Source organism: Taeniopygia guttata, chromosome Z (assembly GCF_048771995.1).
Source record: "Taeniopygia guttata chromosome Z, bTaeGut7.mat, whole genome shotgun sequence".
Classification (NCBI taxonomy): domain Eukaryota; kingdom Metazoa; phylum Chordata; class Aves; order Passeriformes; family Estrildidae; genus Taeniopygia; species Taeniopygia guttata.
Window position 1 is genome coordinate 51,760,526 of NC_133063.1, and position 25,200 is coordinate 51,785,725.

The 25,200-nt window shown below is 38.7% G+C and overlaps 1 protein-coding gene across 6 annotated transcripts in view; it reads left to right on the plus strand.

Annotated features, from left to right (window-relative positions):
- GHR (growth hormone receptor) overlaps window positions 1–25,200 on the plus strand; it is a 147,890-nt gene that overhangs the window by 68,429 nt on the left and 54,261 nt on the right. For 5 of the 6 annotated variants that reach the window (XM_072921681.1, XM_072921680.1, XM_030257950.4 and 2 more), the window contains exons 2-3: window positions 5,085–5,169; window positions 17,801–17,880. In XM_072921681.1, coding sequence (XP_072777782.1) covers window positions 17,811–17,880 — 70 coding nt within the window. In that variant the 5' untranslated portion in view covers window positions 5,085–5,169; window positions 17,801–17,810. Of the gene's footprint in view, window positions 1–5,084; window positions 5,170–6,587; window positions 6,728–17,800; window positions 17,881–25,200 lie in introns of all 6 variants that reach the window. The other variant, XM_072921682.1, reaches the window with a different exon arrangement.

Sequence of the window (25,200 nt, forward strand, 5' to 3'; positions counted from 1 at the left end):
CTGTGCAGAGGAGAAAGTTGATGAGAGAATTTAAGGAGTGAGTTCACAGTTGCAGAACATTATTTAGCTGAGAATGTGAAATCCCATTACAAGTTTGAAGGTGAGAAGTTTGAACCAAAGAAAGAGCACAGAATCACAGAATATCCCTAGTTTTAAGGAACCTATAAGGATCATTGAGTCCAACTCTTCCTCTCTCGGGACCATACAGAACTAAACCATCTAACCAAGAATGTTGTCCAGACTGTCCTTGGACCCCTGACATATTTGGTGCTATGACCAGGCGAGCCTCAGTAAAGAACCTTTTTCTAATGTCAAACCTGAACTTCCCCAGTGCAGCGTCACTCCACTTCCTTGTGTCCTGGTCACCACAGAGTGATCAGCACCTCCCTTTCTCTGTCCCCTGGGAGGAAAGTGTACCTTGCTGCCAGGTAGTACACTTTCAGCCTTCTCTTCTCCAAGTTGAGCAAGCCAATTGACCTCAACTAGTCTTCATAAATCTTGTCCTGAAGTGGTTTCAACATCTGGGTCACCCTTCTCTGCACACACTTAAACAATCTGATGTCATTCTTACACTGTGGCACCCCAAAGTGCCCCCAGCACTTGAGGTGAGGCTGCCCCAGTGCAGAGCAAAGCAGGACAATCCCCTCCTGTCCTGGCTGTTGATGCTGTGCCTGATGCCCCCAGGGCAGGGTTGGCCCTCCTGGATGCCAGGACACTGCTGGCTCATGTTCAACTTGCCATAAAATGGTTGGAATGACTCAAAAGTGCATGTGAAGAGTATGTTTTTCCTTCTGTTTGAGATAAATACTTTCAAAAGGTTTAGAAAATAGTTCAAGACTCTTAGCAAGTGTCACACATAATAGTTGATGCAATCTAGGGAAATAAAGTGCTTTCCAGATAAAATTAGAATACATCTCAGACAAATTGTTTTGTTTTCCTTTAAGATGTAGAGTAGTGGTTTAACTAGAAATGGAAAGAAATAAAATACAAGAAAAACAGAATAAAGAGACAATTAGGATTCCTTAGATCAAATCTCAAAAGCACAAATGCTCTGGAAACAGGTGCCAGATTTCACAGGTGCCAGGAGTTCTCTGACACATCTGTTGGTAGCCCAGCTTAATGGAAAAACAGGAACTCCTGGACAATCTTGTAGGACTTGTGAATCCATAGCATGTGTCTGCTTGGAAATAGTCCACTCCTTTTTGATGCATGCAATCACATGCAATCACAGGGTTTTTTTGCAATCTTTCTTCCAAAGCATGTAATTTATACCCTCCTCTTGTTTTGTCAGCTGCCTGTAACTTTTCAGTTACAGTTCAGTTGTAGAACTTGTAAAGCCAGTCATTTAAACATTAGGAATGCTTAGTGTAGCAGCTGCAAGATTTAATGGCCAAACTAAACTCAAACATAGCAGTGATGGAGATAAGGTTTGCTGTATGTAAATATGTAAATTGTGGAATCATGGAATTACTGACGTTGTAAAGGATGCTTGGATATCATTTAGTCCAGCCGTTGTGCTCAGAGTGAGATTTCATTAATGCAGTTGTGCTTTGAGTCCATGGGACTTTTGAGTACCCCAAGACTCCACAACCTCTAAGCAATCTCTTCTACTATTTTGTCTCCTCTTCAGTGAAAAAGGTAATTAATGGAGATTTAAGCAACAATTCCTCTTGGGCTGCTTCTTTAGTGGCTATGCCTCAGCTGGACTTTTTGCCATTGACTGAAATCCTTTGAGTAGGGCATTTCAGCCAGTTTTCAGTACATTTCACTAGTTTGTACTTCATCATTAAGATTTTACATGGGAGAGGTTCAAAAGCCTTTCCAGCTTTTTCTTCAGCACTGGACCTTTCCTTAGATGCTTTTTTGAAGACCAAAACAACTTTTGGCACATTTGAGTCCATTTCATCTTGTCCAGATTATTATTTTCTGGTAGGTTGGCTTAGGACATAATGAGAAGATAATAATGGTCAAAGATCCTCACATCCCAGTTAAGGCACTGATGCAGCTGGGTCTGTTTCCTATTTTGTGAAACAAACTAGTTTGGATGGGCCTTGTCAACTCAGTGCTGTAATCCTTTTGTTTGCCTTGTGGATTACAGTAATCAAATGTGCTTCTGGCAAAATGTGTGTCTCTGAAAAAAAAGAGTTTCACCTGTGTCACTTATTCACATGAATCTGTGTTACCCTTTTGCAAAGCTGCAGTTTTTCCAAGAATCATTTTAAAGGGAGACTGCTAATCATTTTAACATCTAGCTGATTACCTTATGTACAGTAATGCCTGTTTTTCATACATAATGAACTGTCGCAGACAAGTGCAAATATAGCTGATTTTGAGTTTATATGGCTGTTCTAAGCTGTTGTTGCTGGCATTTTTGTGCTATCATCCCTTGCTGCTGCCACAGCAGCACAATTAGAGTGACGTACCTCACCTGCAAAAGAGAAGCAATATTTTTATTGAAGTAAAACAGCCACTTAACAAAGTTTGGTGGTAAATGTGTCAGCAGATTAACAGTATTTGATGGCAAGGTATACCTGATTGTTTACAGCATAGAGGATGGGGTCAGACAGAACTATCCAGGAGACCATCCTGATGAGTCCCAATGTTCGAAGGACTCCCCTGGGTTGTAAATTTTCTGCTGGGAGTTTAATTGTGGCTGGATCCAGACTTATGGCTAAAAGATTGTAGTTGCACAATCAATATTTTATGTCACTTGGGTAAAATTTCGAGGTTTAGCATGTTACTAATAACTTACTGAGAATCTTCTAAGGCAAGGAGTCTCTCAGCCCCAAGGATTGATACAGAGAGGTGTCCATGCTGAAGGGGAGCTGGCACACAGCCCCTTCTGCGTAGGAGAGCTGAACAAGCCTCAGGCTGTCCACTGTTTATGGAGTAAGATGATTGACTTATGGTCATATTTGCACAGCAGCCGCATTTCATTTGGCGCATGCTCAACTAGCTCTCAGCTGTTGAACAAGACTCACAGGGCTTAGGTGTCAAGCAAGATTTATGGCCCTTAACTATTGTGTTGGTATCTGTGAGCCAGATGTAGCTGTCACAACCACCCCTGGTGGCTGTTGCACAAGCAGAAAACGGCAGGGGTTGGAGCACATCACCACAGCTGCCAAGAGTGAAACAAAATGTTCTGAGTACAATCAGGTAATCAAAAGTTAGAACATTTCCCTTTGTTGCCCATAAAGTAGCTGAGAGATCTTTTCTGCTGCTGAGCAGGATTTCAAAATATTTTGGAAGAACTACTGGAATAATTTTTTCTGTCCTATTGTAATAGGAGTCTGTCATATAAAGGTCATTTTCCCTTGTTAGTGCTACAGCAAGTGTTTTGAAAAAGAAATTTGTCAGTAGCCCTTAGTAGTTCACTTCAGTCAATAGCTGGCTTAGACTTTATAACTTTGTTCCACTCTAAGCAGTCCTTTTATTTTTGGAAAGGAGAGTTGTGGCTCACTGCTCAGTTATTCTGTCTGAAATTCAGAGCCCTTTTAAAAGTCAGAAATTAAATTAACACAAGACTCCTTGTAGAATTACGTATGAATGGAGGACACAATCAGTTATATTTCCAGCCTGCTGAAATGTGAGCAGGCACTTCCTAAAAAGTGTGATAGAATTTGGCGGAGCATATTATGGGGTAGACTAATGTAAAGACTAATAATGTAGGGACTTGCCGAATCCACTTGTTTCATGATGTGAACCAGGAGGGAACTCTGCTTACAGGTTTTACTTTGGGTAACCACACATAGGATGATTTTGTTTATGGTAATACTACATATTAATCATGCTTTTGCATGGAAAGGGCTTTCTGTTTATTTCAAATGTCTGTTTAAATTTTCTCTATGTTGAAGGATTTTCATATTTGGCAGTTGGGAGGGTATTGGTTTGGGTTTTGCAGTATAAATACAGAGGTGACAGCCTTTTAGACATTGCATTATATAAGGATTCCAGAGAAATATTGATGAGACTTTCACTCACAAGCACATTTTGCTTTCCTTTGTTTAGTGATCCATCTGTACATTAAAATTATACACATAACAGACAGAAAGTTTCCAGAGGGTACAAAAAGATTCTTACTACTCTTTGTTCAGCTAGTGCTAGCTCAGTAAAGGAAAATTCTCTTTTAAAATGTTACTTTTTTCTTGTTCAGGCAGTGTGACCCTAGGCATTCAGTTTGCATGTACACAGTTGTTGTTTAGATGTTATTTGTGGGGTTTTCCAGACTGATTTTTTTCCCCTGTGTTTTAAAGAGCTTGTTACTGTGAATCTGGTTGTTTTTTTGTAGTCCCACCCACTAGAAACCAGATTGTTGTGAATTATTCAAATAATGTGAGCACCAATACCTTACTTTTTAAAATGCTTTCAAAAGCTCACATGAATTCTTGGGAAGAAGTAGCTTTCCATGTTGAATGTACTGCATTATTTTTCTTTAACATAGAAATGCTACTAGTTCAGAACTCTTTTGGATGCCACTGCTATGCCAAAATACCATGGCAGTGAAAATGTGCTTAGGAATTCAGAACATAACATACTACTTTTTTTATCAGCATGCCATCTTCCTGAGACTTAGCCATTTTAGAGGAAAATGAAATGTTATTTTCTTAATTTCACCAGTTTATGAATTACTGTGCTGTAATTGATTGTCTAAAGTGGTGGTAGTAGTAATTGTTGTTGTCGTTGTAGTGGTAGTGAGATACTAGTCATCCTCTTGGTGGTCCAGAGAATACTTCCAGGGCAGCTGATTTTCAACAGGAATGTACATTAAGAATGAGTTAATCAGTCACCTTGACCTCTCTTTGCCTTTTAAATATGTGTTCATTTTAATGTCAAGGTTAGCACAGAGTGCTGTGGCTTGGCAGGCCCTGAGTGGCACAGGGTTTCAGGCCACGGCTGCAGTTTGAGTGAGAAGCCCAGGTGCTGTGCTTGGGGCCGCCAAGCAGACTGTGCCCTGCTGGTGGCCTTGCCTGCGGGACAGCAGGACCAGGACACCAATCTGGATTTTGTCATGTTGCCGTCCCACTGCAAGTGACCTTTGCTGTTCCAGAACTCATCTCTTGTCTGTTTCTCCTGTTTTCATGAAGGTGCTGGGATGGCTGGAGAAGGTCGTGATCTGCAGTCGAGCTGAGGGAGGCGTGAAGCATCATCCATCCCCTGCTGACATTTGAGGTAGTGTGATCATTTTTATGTTACCTGCAAGTGACTTTATTACCAGTGCATTTTAACGAGCCATTTTCCACATAGAATGTTATTTAGAATAAGAATTGGCTGACTTTAAATGCACTCTATTTCAAACAAATAGAGAAAAAAAAAATCTCTATGAGTGAGGAAGAATGTAAAAATGCCTATCAGAACATTGTAGATAACAAAGCATGGTTTAAATGACACTTACAAGTGTCATTGAATTTAAATGTACATACTGGTTTTAATTGTCTAATTCATTGGTTCTTTCATGTATTACTGAAAACCTAATCAGAATACAGTTGGGTAAATTTGAATCGAACACCACAGAAATATCTTTTATACCACAGAAATATCTGTTGTATAAGGGATTCAGACCTGTGGTTGCTCATGGTGTGAAGCTGAAAAGCTGTTATCTGGTGTTAAATTGCTGCATGAGACTTTACAGCGGCTATCTGTGTACTGTAGCAGTTTTATGAGACTTGAACTGGCTATTCCTGTCTTAAGTGTACATAGTTGTATTGTCATTAAATAGAAGAGAAATTATAGATGCCTCTAGCTTCAGTTTCAGTAACAATAGGTAAAACTTGCTGTCCTGTGTCTGTGTTCTTAATGTTTCTGAAACCAGATGGTAGAACTCTAGATTCATTCATTGCACCATGGATCTCTGCTTCAGATATTTGTCTATCTGGATTTCACCAAGAAAATGAGAAGGTCAGAATAGTGAAAAGTTACTTGTAAAAATGCTTGTAAAGTATGCATAAATTAGTCATTAGTGATGTTCTTAACCAGAGCCTTCTTTTCATACAGAGCTCAGCACACCTGGAAAACAGTTTTTGAATGACTTCTGTTATTTTATAGCTGAAACATGGCCAAACAACCATACAGAAAACTGCTTCTGTGCTCTGTTTTCTTGCCTTCCCATGCTCTGGGGGTGATTTGATCCATAGCCAAACTTCGCATTTCTGATTCCTCTGCAAGCAGCTTTGAACTGGAAGGACACAGCTTGGACACAGGGTCTGGCGTTGCTTCTGAGCTCTACCACAGACTCACTCAGGTTCTGTCACCCTCTGAAAACTTGCTGTGTTTCAGTTTCCTGTTTGTAAATGAATGCTAATACTTCTGAACTTCCAGAAGGGACCAAAAGATCCCAGTCCTTAGGAAATGCTGCTATTTGCACAGTGATTGTCATATTTTATGTAATGCTGACATGGTGTTACCAGGGGAGAATTTAAACCTTTTGCATTTATGTGTGACTGTTTTTTATTCTTTCAAGTATATGAATCTAGTCATCTGCTAATAAGTATGATTACTGAAGAAAAACTTGTATGCAACAAATGAACTAAAAATGAAGTCTGATTTATCCATCAGGGCAATTCAAAACTGTCTTCTGTGATATTCCACAGTTTTAATAATGTCGGGAAAAAGATATGCTATGAGGAAGTGATTTATTGAATAATGCTGTACAATTTGTGTTGAACCTGAGAGCAGTCAGTCTCATCACACTTATGTGAACATGGTTGCTGTCACAAGATTGGTGTGATTGGTAAGTGTCATACATATTTTAGCAGATGTTATCATTGCTAATGACTTCTTTAAAAAAAAGAAAAAATTTATATATTTTTTTAGTTTTTTTAGAAGTTTTTCTTAAGATGAAAGCCATTGGTCTCTCCAGAAATACAGCGTCCTGTGATATTAAATTTATTCAGTACAAGAACTACAAAAGGGAACAGTCCTTCTCTTTTCCTTCCATACTAACACTTTCCACATGGCCATGTGGGTGAGACTGCCATTCAGAGCCCAGGGCTGAGTGATGTGATGGTGGTTAGTGGTGCCCTGATTAAAGAGGAGGAAGCCAGTTCCTAAGACTTTTGCTGACAGGCATCTGTGCAAGCAGTCTTGCTCCTTGTTTCAGTATAAAAATGTGTACTGAGGCAAGGCAGCTGGTCATACTTCAGAGAAGTCGGCTAATGTGCTAGATGAGAAGAGCCCCCAGCAGGGCTTTACAAAACTCCCTCCAATGTCCTGCCCTTTAGCCTGCTCCTTTTTTTGAACCATATGTCTGAGATCTAGCATGGTATAGGATTTATATTTGTGAATGGACAGCACAGAGTGGGTTTGTGTCTGAGATAAACTTTGAGTAGTTGTGGGTGAAGGCCTAGGCTCTGGTACCTTGTGAATTTTATCTGTAAATATCTATTTCCTCATGATCCCGTGTAAAATAGCAGTAACAACAATGGAAAAATGTGAATGCATTACTTGATTTTAATTAACATTTGAATGTGCTCCAAAGTTTCACTTTTTTAATGAGTTGGTGTTGTGATGGAGTTTCTGCAGGGAAGGAAGTAATAAAATCAGTGGATGCTGTCCCTTGGCTAGCCAGCCAGCCTTGCACTGGTCACATCTGTCATTTGTAGCACCTGTTTGTTGCACAGTATCCCGTTTAGCACTGATCAGTCCAAAGCTGGTGTGCTTTATGTGGGATGTCTAAAATCAAAGGTTGTAGTGCTGAGCTGAGGTTGCTTTTTGTCTCTGATGTTTGAAAAGTGGTGTACGTGGTATGATAGGCTTGCATCCACTACACTGGTATTACCACAACCAAAGAGCACAGTTCATTCCTATTGTTTAAGAGCTATCCACTTATTCAGATGGTTTTTCTAGTTGCTTGAGTGTTTCAGATGAGCTTCTCTTTCTCTTAATTGCAGTTCTTTCCGTCTTAATGCAAACTGTCAATTTGTTTGGTTTGGGTTTGGTTTTGGGTTTGGAATTTTTTTAATCCACTACAGCTTTATTTTGTGTTGTTGAGATGGCTGGCAGTATATCCACAAGACTGTAATATTCTGTGGTATATAAGGGGGGTGTTGCAGTCCATGCTTCACTCTGCTTCTAGGCCGAGGTGTAAATGCAGGCAAGCTGTTCCTCTTCCCAGTGTGTCCCTTTCTCTGTCTGTTAAATGGATAATGCCACTGACTCCTGCTGCAGACTGCTTCTGGATTTGCTGATGGACAATACTATCTGGCATCATTAAAATACTTCTTCAGAAACAGGTCTGTCAAATTACCTTTAAAATTAATATGGTTGTTTCTGTGGCTTATTTTACAGACGCTTCTTAATTTCTTTATTGGTAAAACTTTCTTATAGAAAATGATGGGCATCAGGACAAAGCTCTGTCAGTTTTCAGTGCACATTTCTAATTCATCTCCCTTGCAGATGAAACCATCATTGTACTGGTATGATAGCTGCAGGTGCCCACCCTGCGTGCTATCATATTAGGAGGTAAACTCTCTAAACCAGTAACTGTTCAGTAGATATTAACTCTTGACCAGGCATGTCTGCTTGGATTATTCCCCTTAAAAGACAGGCTGACTTCATCATTCATTCAATGAGCAATCCAAATCCAATTCACTAATAATCAGACACATTTCAAAGCTGTTCTGTATCCCGTGTCACGTACCCTTCTACCTCTACAGCACAGGAAAAAAGGCTTTCCATGAGCCTTCCGGTACTTCCTTCTCATCAGATCTTCTGTCTTCTAACCCATGCTCATCTGCCTCACAGGATGGAATCTCCCTCTCTCATGTATAAATACTCAGGATATAAATATATATTTATACATATATATCTAGAGAGAGAGGATATAAATAATGAGCTGAGTGCTTGTGAAGGTACACCTTCAGGTTTCATCAAAACACCAATATACCTGTGTGCATGTGTGTGTTAAGTGTGTGCAAGTACATGGACACAAACCAGACCCCACTTTTGCTGCTTCCTTGGGAAGAATTCTTTTAGGATCTGTGATAACTGAAACAGCTAAAATAGTGCCAGGATATGTTACAAAACATGAATTGGAAGAGGTTACTTGAAGGCCATGAAAAATCAAGCTGTGTACACAGTTTGTACATTAGATTGGTTTTCAGTAAATTCTGTCAGCAAAAAAGGTAGTCAGTCTCTCTATATTTGGAAATACTAGACACTCTAGCCTTGGAAAAATCTCCAATTAATAATTAGCAGCATTCCTCCTACAGCTCTTGGCCTAAAAGTTGTCATCATAAAAATGCATATCAGAAGTGATTGTTTCAGTATAAAGGTTTTAGAGATCCTGTTTGGATGTTATCTAAAAATGTTCATATGTTTTTAAGCCACTTTGGTAAATGTGGGCATAGCCTTTCTCTGTATGTGAGATCCTTCATCAAAATACACTTTAAATTGAAAAGTTGGGTATTTTGTATTCTAGGTCTTACCAGTGCAAGTGGAGACAGAAGTTAACAGACTTTTAAATAATTTTGTGAAAGGTTTGAACAGAGATCAGCTTTTCTTCACAAGTTATTTCTTACCTCATGAAAACTTGTTTTGGCAGCACTGCATTTAAAAATACTGAGTGATCTTCTCCACTTGCATGTTTCATTCAGACCTTCTTTCAACCTTGTGCTGATTTTCACAATTAAGCATCTAGCTCAAAGTCTCTCTGTATGTCTATATGAAGTAGTTTAAGAAGTTGTTGAATGCAGTAACCTACTTTTTGGTAGGTTCTCACCATTTATATATTCAGGTTTGTGTGGACTTCAAGTGCCAAATCAGCAGCAAATGGGGGGGGGGAATGATACCGGTATGGTCTCAGGGAGGACACATGGAAAGCCAATCATACTGTTTTTTATTAACACATAACTTCTTAAACAGTTAATTTTGCTTGCAGTTATTGCGAAAAACAGTTACATTGAATAGGTGTTCACATACGTTAAATCTGCATCAGTTTAACTAAAGTTTAAAGTTGGCTTCAGTCTGCATATTACAGACTCAAAATAAATGAATATACGTCATATCTTAAATGAGCTGCGGGACATACAAATGCAGTGATTACTGTTAAACCTTCTGTCAGGAAGATTATTCTTTTCCTGCAGACCAACTGATAGTATGTATGTGAGTGCTTGGAGTCCTGAGTGGCCATTCAGAAATGCACTCAGAAATGCATTGTCTGTCTTCTAGCTTTCACTTACTGTTCTATTTAAGTTAATTACTTCCTAAATGCCATACAGGCTCTCTTATGTAGTCTTTAATCTGATTAGGAGCACAGTAATAATTTAGCGTGTGATTAAACCATATAATTAATTGTCCCATGGTAATGAGCTGTTAAGTAATTCCATTAGTCTAGGGTAAATACGAGGCCTTGAACTTAAATTTTACAACTTCTTGAATATTTTTTTCCTGGAAGATTTTTTTTAACAAATACTATTTAAAATTAAAAGTCTGCTCACTCTAATTTCCTGAAATTGCTCTGAGCAAAAATGACTGGCTATTATCGAACTGTTCCAAAATTATGAAACTCCTGGTGATCACCAGTGAAACAGAATTGGGTTATAGCCAAGTATTTTTGAACAAAGCATCCTCAATTTCTTCCAATCACCTTGAACTCAAACCTGCCTTACAGACTTAAAAGCGCAATATAAGGAAATCAGAGGGAGCAGGGTTTTCATGTTATAGAAGAGCTCCAAGAGATCAGATGTGGATTTATTTATGATGTGTGCTGAAACCTAACTGGCTATTTTTGCCCAAGTACCAGGTAATGTTTTTTAATTTGAATAATAATGCAGATACTGGCACACAGGAGAAAGCTTACAGAGATTATGCTGAGTTAACAGTGGAACTGACCGGCTGTGTAGTGATGATCCAACAGCACATATAAGATTGTTATTTGTTATCATGCATAAAATAATCCTTTTGTTTGTTTTCCCTCATGTTCAGCCTAAGCTCCCAGTGGTGTCACACAGGTTGCTTTGCACTGTGATTCCTGTGCTTCATTATTTTTTCCTGATTTCTGTGAGGTGCTAGATTCTATCACAGTGCTACGAGAATTACTTAGCCATGTTCTCATGTTAAATTCACATTATTGCCTGCTAAAAATCAGATTTTTTTACTGCTTTGCGGGATTGGGTCCACACTGCTGTAGTCCTGATGAGATTTGAACTTCAATGCTGGCAAGACACTGAAGAGCTTTTGCTTTGTGGTTTGGGATTTTTTTTTCAGAGGTGGAAATATAATTTAATCTCTTTATATTAACTGTGAATAATTATCTCTGTGAGAGGCTTTTGAGTAAAATGACATTTTTTAGTACAGATTACTAGGGGGTGGTAGATACAGACTTATGCATTATATTTCTTGAAACAGACTCGAATATAGATTTGCTTATCTTAAAAATTCTAGCACTTTTCTTTGCAATTCATTGTACAAATAACAAAGCAAAGAGCAGAATTTTATCTTTTGGATGACTGCTACATAATAATAACTAAATAAATACTAATAATACTAATAACAACTAAAATAAAAACCAAACTGAGAAGCCTTGGAAGAATTAGTGCTATAGCTGAGAGAGTGTTCTTAGCCTGAAAAACTTATCATTCTCGCAAATAGGCCTGAATCTTCCTTAATAATACAATTATATTTAAAGCTGAGTATCTGCTCAGCAATTCACATCTGCATGTTATGCAGCTAAATGTTTGCACTTTCATCTGAGATGCATCTATTTCACTGCTTTGATCTGTTTTGGGGGCTGAAAGGCAAACAAGAGCAATTGAGTCTTTTCCAAGTTCAAATTTTTCTATCAGTGTAGTAGACAGTAATTTAAGACTATAATTGCAATCCTCCTTTTAGGAATTGTTTCCTGATGGAGAGATCTACTAGTCTTAGAGCCGAGATCCTCCTTCTGTGTACCTAGTCCATTAGGTTACTGCTCTCAAAGTGCAGCACATTTTATTGTCAATAAAGAAGTGATACATCATGTGCTACAGCCATCCTTAGACTGCTTAGCCAAGTTTTTGGATAATGACTTTAAAGAGCTTTCAGTACAAGCCCAGAGCAATGTCCAAATACGGATTTACTGAAAGGCTCCTTAACCACATCAAATGACTATTAAATTCATCAAAGAACAAATTAAATCAGAGTAATTAACAGACACATTAATCCATAGGAAAAAGAAACCAACTAAAAGCACTAAAGGTGTCTCTTACAATAGAGAGAGAAATAAACTGGGTGTTGAAATTAAAATTTCATATACTCTCTATTCCAAAATTAAAAGTTTGTCTAGGGAAAAAAAAAAAAATTATACCCAAAGTAAGCAATTGATTCACTAGATTCCATTTGCAATTTTAACATTTAACACTCAAAATCACTAGAAATTCTTTAGCTGACTTAAAGATCAAATTAATAACATAAAGTTGCCTCTGTCCCCTAGGTTTAGTTTGTATTTATAGTGTACTTATTCATTGTTCTCAAATCTGCATAAAAATATGCATAGTAAGTGCAACTTTATGTTTCTTTTGTTGCTGAGGTTTTGACTTCTTTTTTTAAGTGAAATGTGTGCTTTATGAGGTTTTTGGTTGGTTGGTATTTTAATTTGGAGTACGTAACTTCTGCTTCTGTGGTATCGTTCTGTGATCCTTTTATATTCAGGATAACAGTACACAATAGGTGAATGGTGTGTTTCTTATATCAGATGAGACAATTTGTTAATTCTGTTTCTTGCTGTGGCTGAGTATAGACCCCTGAGAAGGGCTCTGTAAAAACAGGCATTCGTCCAAAGGCTGCTGATGACTTAATCAAGCTGTAATATCAGCAAGCAAGGGAAGAAGACTTTAGGTCCATTGCAGTTTTAGATTGTGTTGATCAGAAGGGCTAAAACTAATTTCAGACTCCATCCTGTTGGCACTCAGAGGAATGAGAGTATGTGGGCAAAGTGATTTCATCTATGCACGATCAGCCAAAGTGATGTGAATGTTTTTAGGTAAGCGCAGAATGATTACCTCTTGGTGTCACTGGTCGTGCCCTGAAATAACTTTTAAGAAGTGTTCACACTGCGAAAAATAAAGGCCTTTCACCCAGAAAAATTCTGCACTGATACAGGCACACATATTTGGTAGTTGAAATAAAGAAGATTCAGGACAGACCTGGAGAGCCTGGAGTTATGTTCCTTTCTCAGCACTTGTTCTTATTTCATGGTGGATCTGCTGGTGTATATTCACACGCATGGCACACTCTTGTGCTCTTGCCTTGTTGTGACCTAATGGAATGATGAAACAGCAGTGTATGGAAAACTCTTCAGATTAATCCTACACTCAGTAATTTTGTGGTTTGGTTTGCAGCAGAGAGGCTGCTCTATGTTCTGTGCTAGCTACAGAGATGCTGCTGTGGCAAGTAATGCTGAACTGGAGGAGATTACGGGGGAAAAACAGTCATATTTGAAATACTCTCAGTTAATGGTTGTGGCAAAAGCAGAAGTGTCATATAGATGCAGTTCCATGTCCTTGTCCTTCTCCTTCCTTTGGGTCCTTTCAGGTTCAGAAACTATGTAAAGGTCAAGATCTCACTTAAAACAAGTTTTTTTTTATAAGCAAGTCTCCTTCTGGTTTACTTTGAATGTTAACATTTTTACCTGACCAGAGTAGATGCAAACAACTCAGCGTGGTGTGGCTAAACTGTTTCTTTTCTCAGGGAGCTTCTTAGCACAGTTTTGCCTGTTTATGCTGAGTCTGTACACATCCCCCTGGAGAAGATGTTGTGTTTAAATTCACTTGTGATTGACCTTACTCCAACATTGCTATAGAAAAGAGCCAAGATTTTTTTTTAAATCCTTTTTATAACTCCTGGCTCTCTTTCTGTACTGAAGTAATTAGCCTGAGCTGACCTCTAGCCAAATGTTTCTGTGGTCAAGTTTCAGCTGGCTTGAGGACAGTCAGCTGCTGTAATTTTTTTTTTTTTTCCTGATTTTAACTCTGTTCATTCTTACAGGCTGCTGGAATTGGGTAAGACATAGAATATAATTCTTTACAGTAATATGTTACAGAAACTTGAAGGGTTTTTGTTTTTCTGTTGAGTAAGAGGCACATTATTAGTGCCATTTGTCTTTCATAGGCACATAGGGTAGGTGTTGGGAGGTAGATACTGTAAAAGGTCATTTTTGTCCTAATGCCTACAGAGGAGCTGTCTCTTGCCAGGTTAACAGAGAAGCCTCTGAACAATACTGTTCCTATTGACAGCAAGCTTGCACAAGTGTCTTAGAGGAAGGGCAGTGGTCATTATGAAACAGATCTTTGAGAACTTTCTTCAAGATAGAAGATGTCTGATGGTGATGCAGGTGGTACTTCAGAGACCCTTCTCTTTTTGTGCTGTACCACCAAAAGGGGTATCGTGATGGGGCAGCTCCCAGAAAATCTCCAGATTTTCTGCCATGAGCCTGGAGCCGTGGCAGCGTAACTCTCGCTTCATCTCAAATACTCCTAGAATTGGCCATCGTAACTGCAGCCCAGCCGAGCTTATGGTGTTGTGCTGGATGCAGAGGTCACATCCCTGCTGCTTCACACCCCATGCAGAGCTCTATTTGCCTGGGTGAGGCCTTGAGTACAAGCCCTATCCCAAGGGCTCTGGGTTGCAGCTCCAAGGAGATAGCACAACTTGGCCTTTAACAGAGGCTCTTGCACAAAGGGTGGAGCATCATGCATCCTTATTTTCAGATGAAAGCAGTTACTGTTTTTGAGCTCAGTTCTGTCCATATTGGGTATGTTCAGAGTATACCATTTGGATATTTTTCATGGACACAACCTGTCTGAATGGATAACTCAGTGGGATATCCCATGTGGTTTTAGGCAGAGCCAAGACAGTGTTTTGTCTTGCTAAGATTCTGGTATTTGTGAGAGTCCACTGAAGAAAAACAGGTTGTTTCTATATTGTATTTTTACTAGCAAAAGGGCAAGGGATGAAGCAGCAATTTTTTCATCTCTGATGTTTAGGAACACAAATTAATCTTGTGCCCTGTTTCAGAGAGCTGGTTGTTTTAGTCAAGGTCTGTGGCTGAGTAGGGAATTTCCCAGTAATTGTAGAATTGCTCTTAAACAAGTAATAGCTGCAGCTGGAGGGTAGCTGTGCCCTCCTCTCCACCCTGGCTGTTCATTCCCATGCCTGTGCTGCCCCAGCTTTGCTCCTGGGCTGTGTCTTTGGGGAGCCCTGATAAAACTGGTCCGCAAACAGGTTCATTACAATAAATGTTTATGGATTCTTTTTAACTGGAACAATCAAATGGAGTTTGCTATGTTGCAGGTATGCAAACAAGTCTACCACTGCAGGAAAGAATGGCAGTACTGGAAGAGGATTGTTTTCCTCTGCAATAACAAGACCTTACTAAAGTGTAGTGTGTTTGTTGACCTCTGTGATGTGTTTCCAGGCTACTGGGTTAGTGCTTCAGTTGTCAAACTACTCTTGTTGGAAGGAGGCTGAGATGGCCACCAGTCAGGTGTGCAGAGATGGAGGGGGTAGTCATGCTGTGACAGCTGCACATGGGGACCAATCCTGGTCCCACAAGAGTTGTTTGGTGTGGTTGTGCAAAATGAAACAGTGTGCTCTGAATGTTGGATTCTGGTCACATGTGTTCTCACAGGAGGACTCCTTTGAGATTTCAGCCTTCTCTTGTAGCTGTTACTAGGCAGGAAGTAGAAAGACTTGGAAAAAGAGTAGTTGGAAGATAGCAGAGGCTGATGAATGTGGGAGAACAGGAAAGTGGGAATAGGAAGGCAGCACAGTATGCCTGGGTACTGGGAAAGGAGAGTTGTAAATAAAGTTACATAGTTGTCATGCCTGTGAAAGAGAAAATAAAACTTTAGGGCGAAAGTGGAAGAGCTGAGGGGGAGAACAGACTGATGGGGAAGACGTGTAAGAGAAGAGCTGACAAACACAGAGGCACATTCTTGTAGTAGATTTATTTGTAACAGATAATAAGAATCCTTTAAACAAGAGTGCTGATGAAGCAGGATGACCAGTTGAGCTACCTAAAAATGTAGCTGATCTTGGATGAACCTTGTACTGTGGCAGTGTACAGTCCCTCTTCTGAGAGTTAGGAGGACTGGTGACCTGTGATTTGCTTTATTAGCTTTGTCCCAGGTCTGTGCATTCCTACAGCTGCAGTTGTCACTTCTCCTTGTCCTGCTCCCTAAGTTGTCTCACTCCCACACTGCCCCAAATCCTCACTAAAGCACTTCTCTTCCTATCCTCCTTTCCTCTTTTCCTCCTTTCCTCCTCCATCCCTCCATCCCTCCCTCCATTCCCTGCTTTGGAGTGACCCATGTCTGCCTGGCTAGAGAAAAGTCCTACTGGTGCCTGGCCAGTCCAAAGAGCTCCTACAGCTCTTCTCTTGGTGTAGCAGTCTCATGCCCACTCAGGCTGGCCCAAGCTTGTCTGGGTAGTGCTGCTGGGCATCCTAGACCTGATGTGTGTGAGGTGGGGAGCTTTTCCTGGCTTGCCTTTGTAGGTCTGACTTAGAGTCTGCTAGTCTAGAGCATTTTGAGTACATGCCACTTATATTGAGGCTGAAACATGAGAATTATTGAGCACTTTAAGGAGAATGTAAGAAAATACCTTCTGATTTTCAAGTTTTGTACGAAACAGCATAAATGAGAAATCTGGAGTTGGAAACAGTTTTGGTTTTTTTTCTGTATCATAATTCCTTCTGTTCTCTTAGCGTAAGAAAATTGAGGGAATTACCTTTTAAATTCAGCATTGCTATAGTTTTATGTACTCTGCATTCTTGTGTTTTATGGTCTTTAACCTAATTCAAACTGTGATAACTGTACTAAGAAACTGACTAGTTTTTGACAACCAGATTTGATAGCATGAATTGTTACTTGATAATATCTACTTAGGGATTGTTACTCATTAGTTGGCTTGGTTGTTTGGACACTTGCGATTCAATCTCCTGTTGGATAAAGAAAGAAAATCTCTAAATGAAAACAGTCCACTGTAGACTCAAGATCTGTGATACCAATTTACAGTCAGATGTGGAAGTGGAGCTATTCTCTCTCTCCTGCCTCTCTGAACAAGGTGTTAGTGTATCGTGCTAGTTTGGTGCCACAGAACAAAAAAATGCTGCCTGACTTGCTTAAACATCCATGCTCATTTTAGCATGTATGTTGCAGCTTTAGTTTTGAAGGTCTCTGGTAATCTCCATGGCTGTAAATAGTCAGATAAACATCCATGGTATGAGTGTTTTCCCCATACTTCCTACGGAAACCTCATGAGATTTTTGGGAGCAAGGTAACATCTTGTGTAGAAGTCTGCACAATCTGCAAGTCCAGCATAGAGCAGCTGCTGCCCTTCACCATTGTTACCAGATGCTGCTGATAATGGCAAGAGCAAAGTAGAACCTCAAAACAGGATTGTGTGGTAGGGTTGTATGATGTGTGTGCATGTGTGGCAGAAGTGAATTAAGGAAAACGAGGATGTGTTTTTTTGGGGAAGTTGTAAAGGCTTGCTGGTTTATGCTAGGATTGTAAGTGTTTGCATTCTTGGAGGTTTTAAAGTCATTTGTAGATGCAGTCTATCAATTTACAATACTTGATTTTTCCTCCCTCTGTGTTTAATGGACTAGAGACACATAAGCTGCTTGTCTTGTAAATACAGTTTTTACTATCTGTTCTAGATGGCAAGATGATGTATTACTTTATGAGGTAATAAACAATAAACTAAATGTACTTCTGGTTTAAATCCAATCAAAAATTCAATAAAACTAGACAATAGCTTAAATGTCGTATCATATTAGTATTTGCTTGTAAAGAAACTCTCTTATTGTCTTTTGTTATTACAGAGTTAGGAGTATGGATCTTTGGCATCTGCTGTTTACTTTGGCACTGATCTGTGCAAATGACTCACTTTCTGCAGATGATGGTAAGTTTTATGATGCCTTCCCATGCCTTTGTGTGTGTAGATGTATAAATATGTAGCTTTATATAAACAGTGTTTTTATATTGAATTTTTAATGAATGTGCAACTTTCTAGATTGTAGTAACCCAGGTATCTAATGTGACAAATGCATCAATTAATCTTTTTTTAAATATAGTGGTTGAGGCTGGGACATGTTGCAGAATGAAGGTGAATTTCATAGACAGTTTCTGATGTATAAGCAAAATGTATCAACATTGCTGTTACACATCTGGATTTTATTTGTGTGGGTACTGAAGTTATGAAAGAGTTGTATGGGGTTCATTTTTTTATGTGAACTAGTGTTTTTTTCCTAAACAAGTCTTCTAGCATATTCATATTTTAAGTTTAGTATATTCATATCTTAAATATAGGACTTAGTACAAGTATAGGACTAAGTATTTGGACATACAGAATAAGCATTTCAAGACCGCATGCTTTGAATCTCAGGCCAATAGGAACAAGTTCCATAAGAAATAAACTTAGTAATTCTTAGGTAGAGATTATGAGATTTCAAGAGAATGTGTACCCTCAACCAGCCAGCTGGGACTGGTCTTTAACTCATTTAATGAAATGCATGAACTCTAATGGGACTTGCATGTTGTGTCAGATTGATCTGCTTATGCTTGCTGTGATCTAATTATTTAAAGAAGTGCAGCTCAACCTGGTTGGCTCTGTGCTGTTCTGGTTTTCAGAACAGATAGAAGTAAGAGCTTCCCATAATAACTAATTTTATGCAGACGTGTCACTGCTTTTCCCAAAGCTACAGAGCAGCTGCAGCTCTTTAAACAGGTGCCCCTCCTGACATCCTAATCAAAATCTGTGTTAGCAGAGCAAGTCAGACAGGGCAGTTTGTCAAGAATTTTTTGTAAAGTGGGATAAAAACAGCTTCCACAGCTAACTCTAAATAAAGTGATACAATTTTCAATGAAAATTTCCGAAGTCTCAGGATTTTTTTTTTAGGTCCATACTTTAGTTTCACTGAATGCAAATTAAACATGTATAGACTTGCAAGTCATGTTTAATCAGCCTTTCTAGTGCTAGATTTAAAATATGGTAGTAAGCCAAAAGGCGATGACACAGTTAGTTGCCTGTAGTTGCAACTGGCTTACATTTTAAAAGTATAACCGTAGCTCTTTGTCTTCATGCTGTTCCATTTTCTTGGAGTTGTGTACTTTGAATTTCTAGGTAACTTGTATACATTGAAAAACTGGTGAGGCATATGGGGTGTTACTTTGATGTTAATGGAGACATTAAGCTGAAATAGGAAATAATTAAAACTCAGGTGATTAGTTCTCAGACAATTCTTCTATAAAGTTCATTCTGTTTATTAACAAAGTTTGAACAGAGAAAACATAAGTTTCTGTTTATTTACTTCCACGTGTGTGACTCAAATGCTTGTCCTCTGTGTTATCAGAAAGAGAATCTGTAAGACTGCTAGTTAAGGCTTTTTCTTTAACATTTACCAAACATATCCACATGTACCAGCTCCTATTCATTGCCGCCACGGAATGGTCAGTAGAACAAAAATTAATGTGTCCTGACTTGATCCTTTCCCCCGCCATGTCTGCATTTTACAGTAGACTCATTCAACAGTCAAAAATAATCCCTAGGGCAGTCTACTGGACTAACTGATTTCTCTTGAGTTTTAAGAGCACATGAGGATTATATGATCCTTGGCAGATGAGCTGTGGTCCAGATGTCCTAACTGCAGGAAAAATCTGTGTTATAAATAAAACTTGACCGCAGCATCATCTTTGTGTGACTTTGTCTATGCTGATGAAATAGTAACTTCCATGAGATTACCTTCAGAACCAAAAAATTAAGAATATTTTGATTGTTTCTGTGCTTAAATACAAGACACAGTACTAAATATTTATGTCCTGATTTGTTGTGCTATTAAAGATGGTGTGTGTGAAGGGAATCACTTTGTTTAGTGATTGCTAATGATTAAATTGCTTCTAATTCTTTGGGCATGTGCTCAGGTGAGAATGTCAGAGAAGGAAGTATCAATTGACAAGAAGTATTTGAGATAACAGTATGAAAGAACATCTGTTTGCTGTTCTTTTGTGATTTAGGACAGAGTATTAGATGAAATCTGTTTATTACATGTTTGGTTTTTTTCCTCCCATGTGAATGTGCTCGTATCAACCAAAGTTCTCATGGGGATCCAGCCCCACTCAGATCATGAATCCTGACAATCTTAAAGTGCTCTGCCCAGCACAGTCTTGCTGACACTTTTGTATAAACTTAATTAAATGTACTCTATACTTGTACTATATCTGATATATTGCCTGGTGACTGGATCTGTGGTGTTATGGTCCCCTAAAAAATTCACTTCAGTAGTTCTATTTCTTCTGGCAGCAGAAGAGATAAAAACTACATATGCTTGGTAGGCTTGTACCAAAGCCCAGTACTGAAACAGCGTAATATAAATTTGTACATGAGATGCTTTCACGTCTTGAAAATAAACAAAGCATAAGTTCAGCTTTACAAGAGAGTGCTTTGAGCCGGCTTTGTGGCTTGGAGTCAGATCTACCCTAGACAGAGTGAAATCCCATACAAGTTTCCTTCTGGCAGGACCAAGGGTGTGAGGCCAGCAGTGGGCCAGGCAACGGCACAACATTTGAGACCAGATATTGGACATTTAGTCACCTCTTTGCTGTCTCCAGGCTGGTATCCAGTTTTATGAGAGGCTTTCTATTGATTTAGCTTGTTTTTCATGCTCTCCTCTTGTGAAGAAGCTGGCTTCCAGCTCCCTAAACTGAGACTGCAGCTGGCATGAAGTGATAGGGATGCTGTGAGAGGGTGATGCTCAAAGTGACAAGGCATGCCCACTGCCCTCGGTCTTTGGCTGTAATTCAGGGCAGAGCAGGTCTGGGACTTGCAGCCTTTCACCAGTGTTGCTGACCCTTGAGCTGCCTGATGTACAGTGATAAGAGGCAGTGGTAGAAAGAAAGTAAAGGCTGCAATAACAAGAAGGTAATCTCTAATAGGTGCATGATTGCCATAGGTAAATGGGTTTTGGGCCTTAAGGATTGGAAGTAATAAGAGCCATTTTCACAGTGGATTAAGACATTTTTGTCAGCAGAACTAGGCTTCTAGTCTGTTTTGAAGATGCATAATTGTGTGATTTTGACATTTTAGTTTAATTTAGTTAATTAGATACATAAACAAGGAAGAGTATTGCCTCATCAGCAGACATACATCTGTGCAGTATTAACTGTAGTTCAGAAAACATAAAAAGGCTTATATTTGCATATAAATACACAGTTTATATTCCAGATTTTACATTAATGTAACTGTGTTATTTCAAAACCATATCCAGAATTCACCAAGGTACTTTGGTTTACTATACCTGCTGATATCAGAAGCAGTTGAGGGGAATTGCTCTAGACACAGTCTGAAATATGTTTAGGAAGCAAAATGAAAGTTGTGATATTGTTTGCATGTTACTTCTCTACGACTCATGGGTATAAGTCAAATAAGGACATAGAAAAATAAACTGGGAACTAGTCCCAGTTAATAAAACAATACATAAGCTCAAGAAGCTCCAAAATTAATTTCTTCAGAGTAAAAAAAAGAAATGTGTTTTACCATATTTTTATGCTAGATCAATATTCATTTCAGACTATTACAGTTATGTTAAAAAGCTCTGAAACTGCTTTAGAAAGGCATTCATATTTAATTATAGCACAAGAAAAATAATTTTTACTGTTACAGTTATGTTAAAAAGCTATGAAACAGCTTTAAAAAGGCATTCATATTTAATTATAGTACAAGAAAAATAATTTTGAGTGAGCTGATTTTGTACAATGACAATTTAAAGAGCAATTAAAATTATTGCCTTAAAATATTTTTAATTTTATCTAATTGGATTTGAAAAATATATTTATCTTTTTCCATCACAACTTATAAAAATATTTTCTGAATCTGCTATGCTTAAATATTCTATTTGCATAACTTTTATTTAAGAAATATACTTAGTTATTTTCCTTTCTGAAACAAATACAGTGCAATTTTTATTTCCATCGCAATATCCTTTTGTTTTACTGGTGTCCATTGTTGTACTTTGATTCTTTGTGTGCATTACATATTGATGATAAACCACCTAAATATATGTGTGCACTGGGTATCAGCGCTCCAGCGGCAGAACTGGAGATTGAAACCATAACTCATGCGTAGGACTTCAGTGTCAGTAAAGGCGTGCCTGAGCAGCCAAGATTTGTGTGCAGGGCTCCCAATCATACCAGCAGACCTTCAGGACATCTGTATCTTCCTGGTCAGAAGCTTACAGAGCTCTCTTAAAAATCTTATGTCCAGGTATCTGACACATAAATGACCATGTCTTTTCACGCAATTAAATCAACTCTATCAACTACTCTATGTTCCAGGGCATGTTTTGACTACCTCTCTGTTGACTATTGGGAGCTTGGACACCTAAGAATAAGATTCATCACAGGGATATCCTCTAGGTACTCAAAAAGTCTGCAAAAACTTGTAGATAGCACACCTGTGCCTTTTAAGCAGAAGCTGGAAGGCAGGCATAGTATTCTAGGCAGTCTGAGATAGATAGAGATATATATTGCCCTATGTGGCATAAAGGGAGCTAAATTTAGGTGTTTTTATTTTGAACTGAGCCTCATCTTTGCAGCTGACTTGTTTCAACTGCATCATTCTGCTTGCTTTCTTCTGGGTAGTGTCATAGCTGCTCAACCACATACTGTAGGTTTTCTGCTACAGGGGTCTTCTCACTGGATTGATGGGAAAGCACGTGGGATCTTTCTGTCACCATGAAGTTTAGTAGCAGACACATGTTTTCTAAACGCTTTTGTGACATATGAAAGAATTGTTAGAATTAGATTAAGCAGAAAGACACCTTTGAATGGCAGCATATTCTCTTCTAGGACAGGGAAATTTGTCCTTCAGTTCATGATGTCAGGAGATACCTGGCCTTAACCATTCAGAAAAATGGTCTTGTCTGTAAACATATTTTGTGATTTAGGTGAACTCAAATTTTATAAGATGCAGTCAGTGACAAACCATTTCTCAAGTATTTGTTGGGGGTTTTTTAAATAACTTCTTTCATAATCACAGGGATTAAACTTATTTGGTTATATTGCAATCCTTATCTTGTTATGAAGGGACAAAGGACAGAATCCTCCTTAAGCTTAAGCTACAAACATTCGTGCCTTATCTTGGTAAATAGTAGTGCCACAATACAGTTGGTAGTCATTTGTTCATAGTGGTCATTTTCTCTTCTTGATTATTTTAGTTTGGTTCATCTTTCCTATGGCCTTTCTGTGTTTTGCCTGTTTTCTCAGTTAAATGCAGCTAGATGTGGAACACAAATCCAAAGCAGAGCTGGCAGTAAAATCTGAGAAGCTAAAATCCTGATCAGTGTGATTGATGCATCCTGGTGTACATGGATGGGGGCAAAACTGTTGAGAAGGCACGTTCAAAACTTCCACCTGATAACAAAGCCTTTCCTTGCCTTTTTTTTTTAAGTTTTTCTAAGTAAGAAATTGTTCCATTATGTAGAAGAAATTGCTACAGACGCATTCCAAGAGACAGAATCAGAAACCTTGGCACAGAGAAGCATAAGTTATACCACTGTGATCTGGCTAAGCTATTTCAGCTGAAGATTCATTTTGGCAGACAGAAAAATAGTATTTCCATCATCACTTTCCATTGAGATTAAGGATTGCTTTGATGACTAGCAGAAAAATCCAAGGGAAGGCCAAGGAAGTGCACTTCTGAGTTACTTTTACCACTCTTGCTTCCTAACCAGTAGTATATAATTCAGGTAAACCATTTGTCTGGGCCTGTGTGACAGTATCTCATGGAGAAAAAAGGATTTCACTTTGCCTTTTACAGAAAACTATTTGGGATTTCTAAATGTGGAAAACACATGCTGAAAATCAGGGCTATATTTTATAAGAAAACTCAGAAAATAAAAGACATTTTAAGGTATTTGAAACCTGAAATTGTGCCCCAAAATGTCTGTGTTTAGGTTTGCATCTGAGTAGATCAAATAGTTTAAATACTAACCTGAGATGCAGAAACTTGTCTCCTTTGTTCTGTCTTTCAAACCATATCTGTGACTCCACCATTTACTGAAGATTTTCAAACCTTGGAATATCTTCACCCACAAGCCTGCCAAAAACACTTCATGGACAATCAGCTTCAATCAGACACCCTGTAAAATAACATACATGCCAAAATTTCCCCATCTAGTTACCTCTGTCATCCTTAATACTCCTGCTATTGTGTGTATTTCCTTCATTGCTCTTTTGTTGCTATTATATTTTCTTCTCTGTTAGACACAGAGTTGCCAATTTGCTGTCCTCTGCTTGCTGTGTTTTGAGGCAACTTGGAAGAATTAGAACGTGGAAGAAGCAACTCATCAGTGGTTAGTGCCTAGTGTAGTCAGAAGGAGAGGTCAGTCTTCCTCCCTCCCGGTGGCAAATCTTGTGATCCCAGCAGGTCTTTGGTCTCCCAAGCAGACTTACAGACTGCAGCCTAACCACTAACATGCTCACTGATCCTCCTGTGAACCGGAACTGCTCCTCCTCTACCAAGACAGAGCTGCACCCAGAATCACTGACTGCTGGTGCCACTTGTGACTTGCTTTCAGAGGAGCGAGGCCAGTTTGAAACAGGAACTTTTACCCACACATGCAGTGAAGCCTGTGTATTTATGGGGGAAGATTAGATGATGGAAATTATGCAAAACCTTGCACAGCAGTTTGTTGGCACTATCTAAGTGCCTAACAAGTGAGAAAATTCCTAGTTACAATCTTTAACTCCACTTTGTATTTTAAATGTAATTGTGTATTTAATGTGAATTAGAGAAACAGTGTGTACTACGCTAGCCAAATAAATGTAGTTAATAAACTAACTGAACCAGGGGAAGGAAAAGTATATCTAGCAAATAAACACTGGTCTGTATTTGAGTTATAATGAATTGTTCCATACAGTAAAGTACACACAGAGAAAATTTCGTTCAATACCACTCATCTTTAACATGAAAAAGAACCTCTAGTTGCTGCATGTTCATAGTATATAATGAAATGCTCATGAAAAGGGGTGACTTTTTCATTAATTTAAACAATTGTGCAGTAATTATAAAATAAACAATTGCAGTTATTGCACTACCTGGTTTAAAACACAAGAGGTTTTTACAATTAGGAGACTTAGCAATGTTGCACATTCCCTTTCCATGCTGTGACAGTGGGGATTGTACTGGAAACTGAGTAAAAGTGTGGCTGGAATTTGGAGAGCTGTA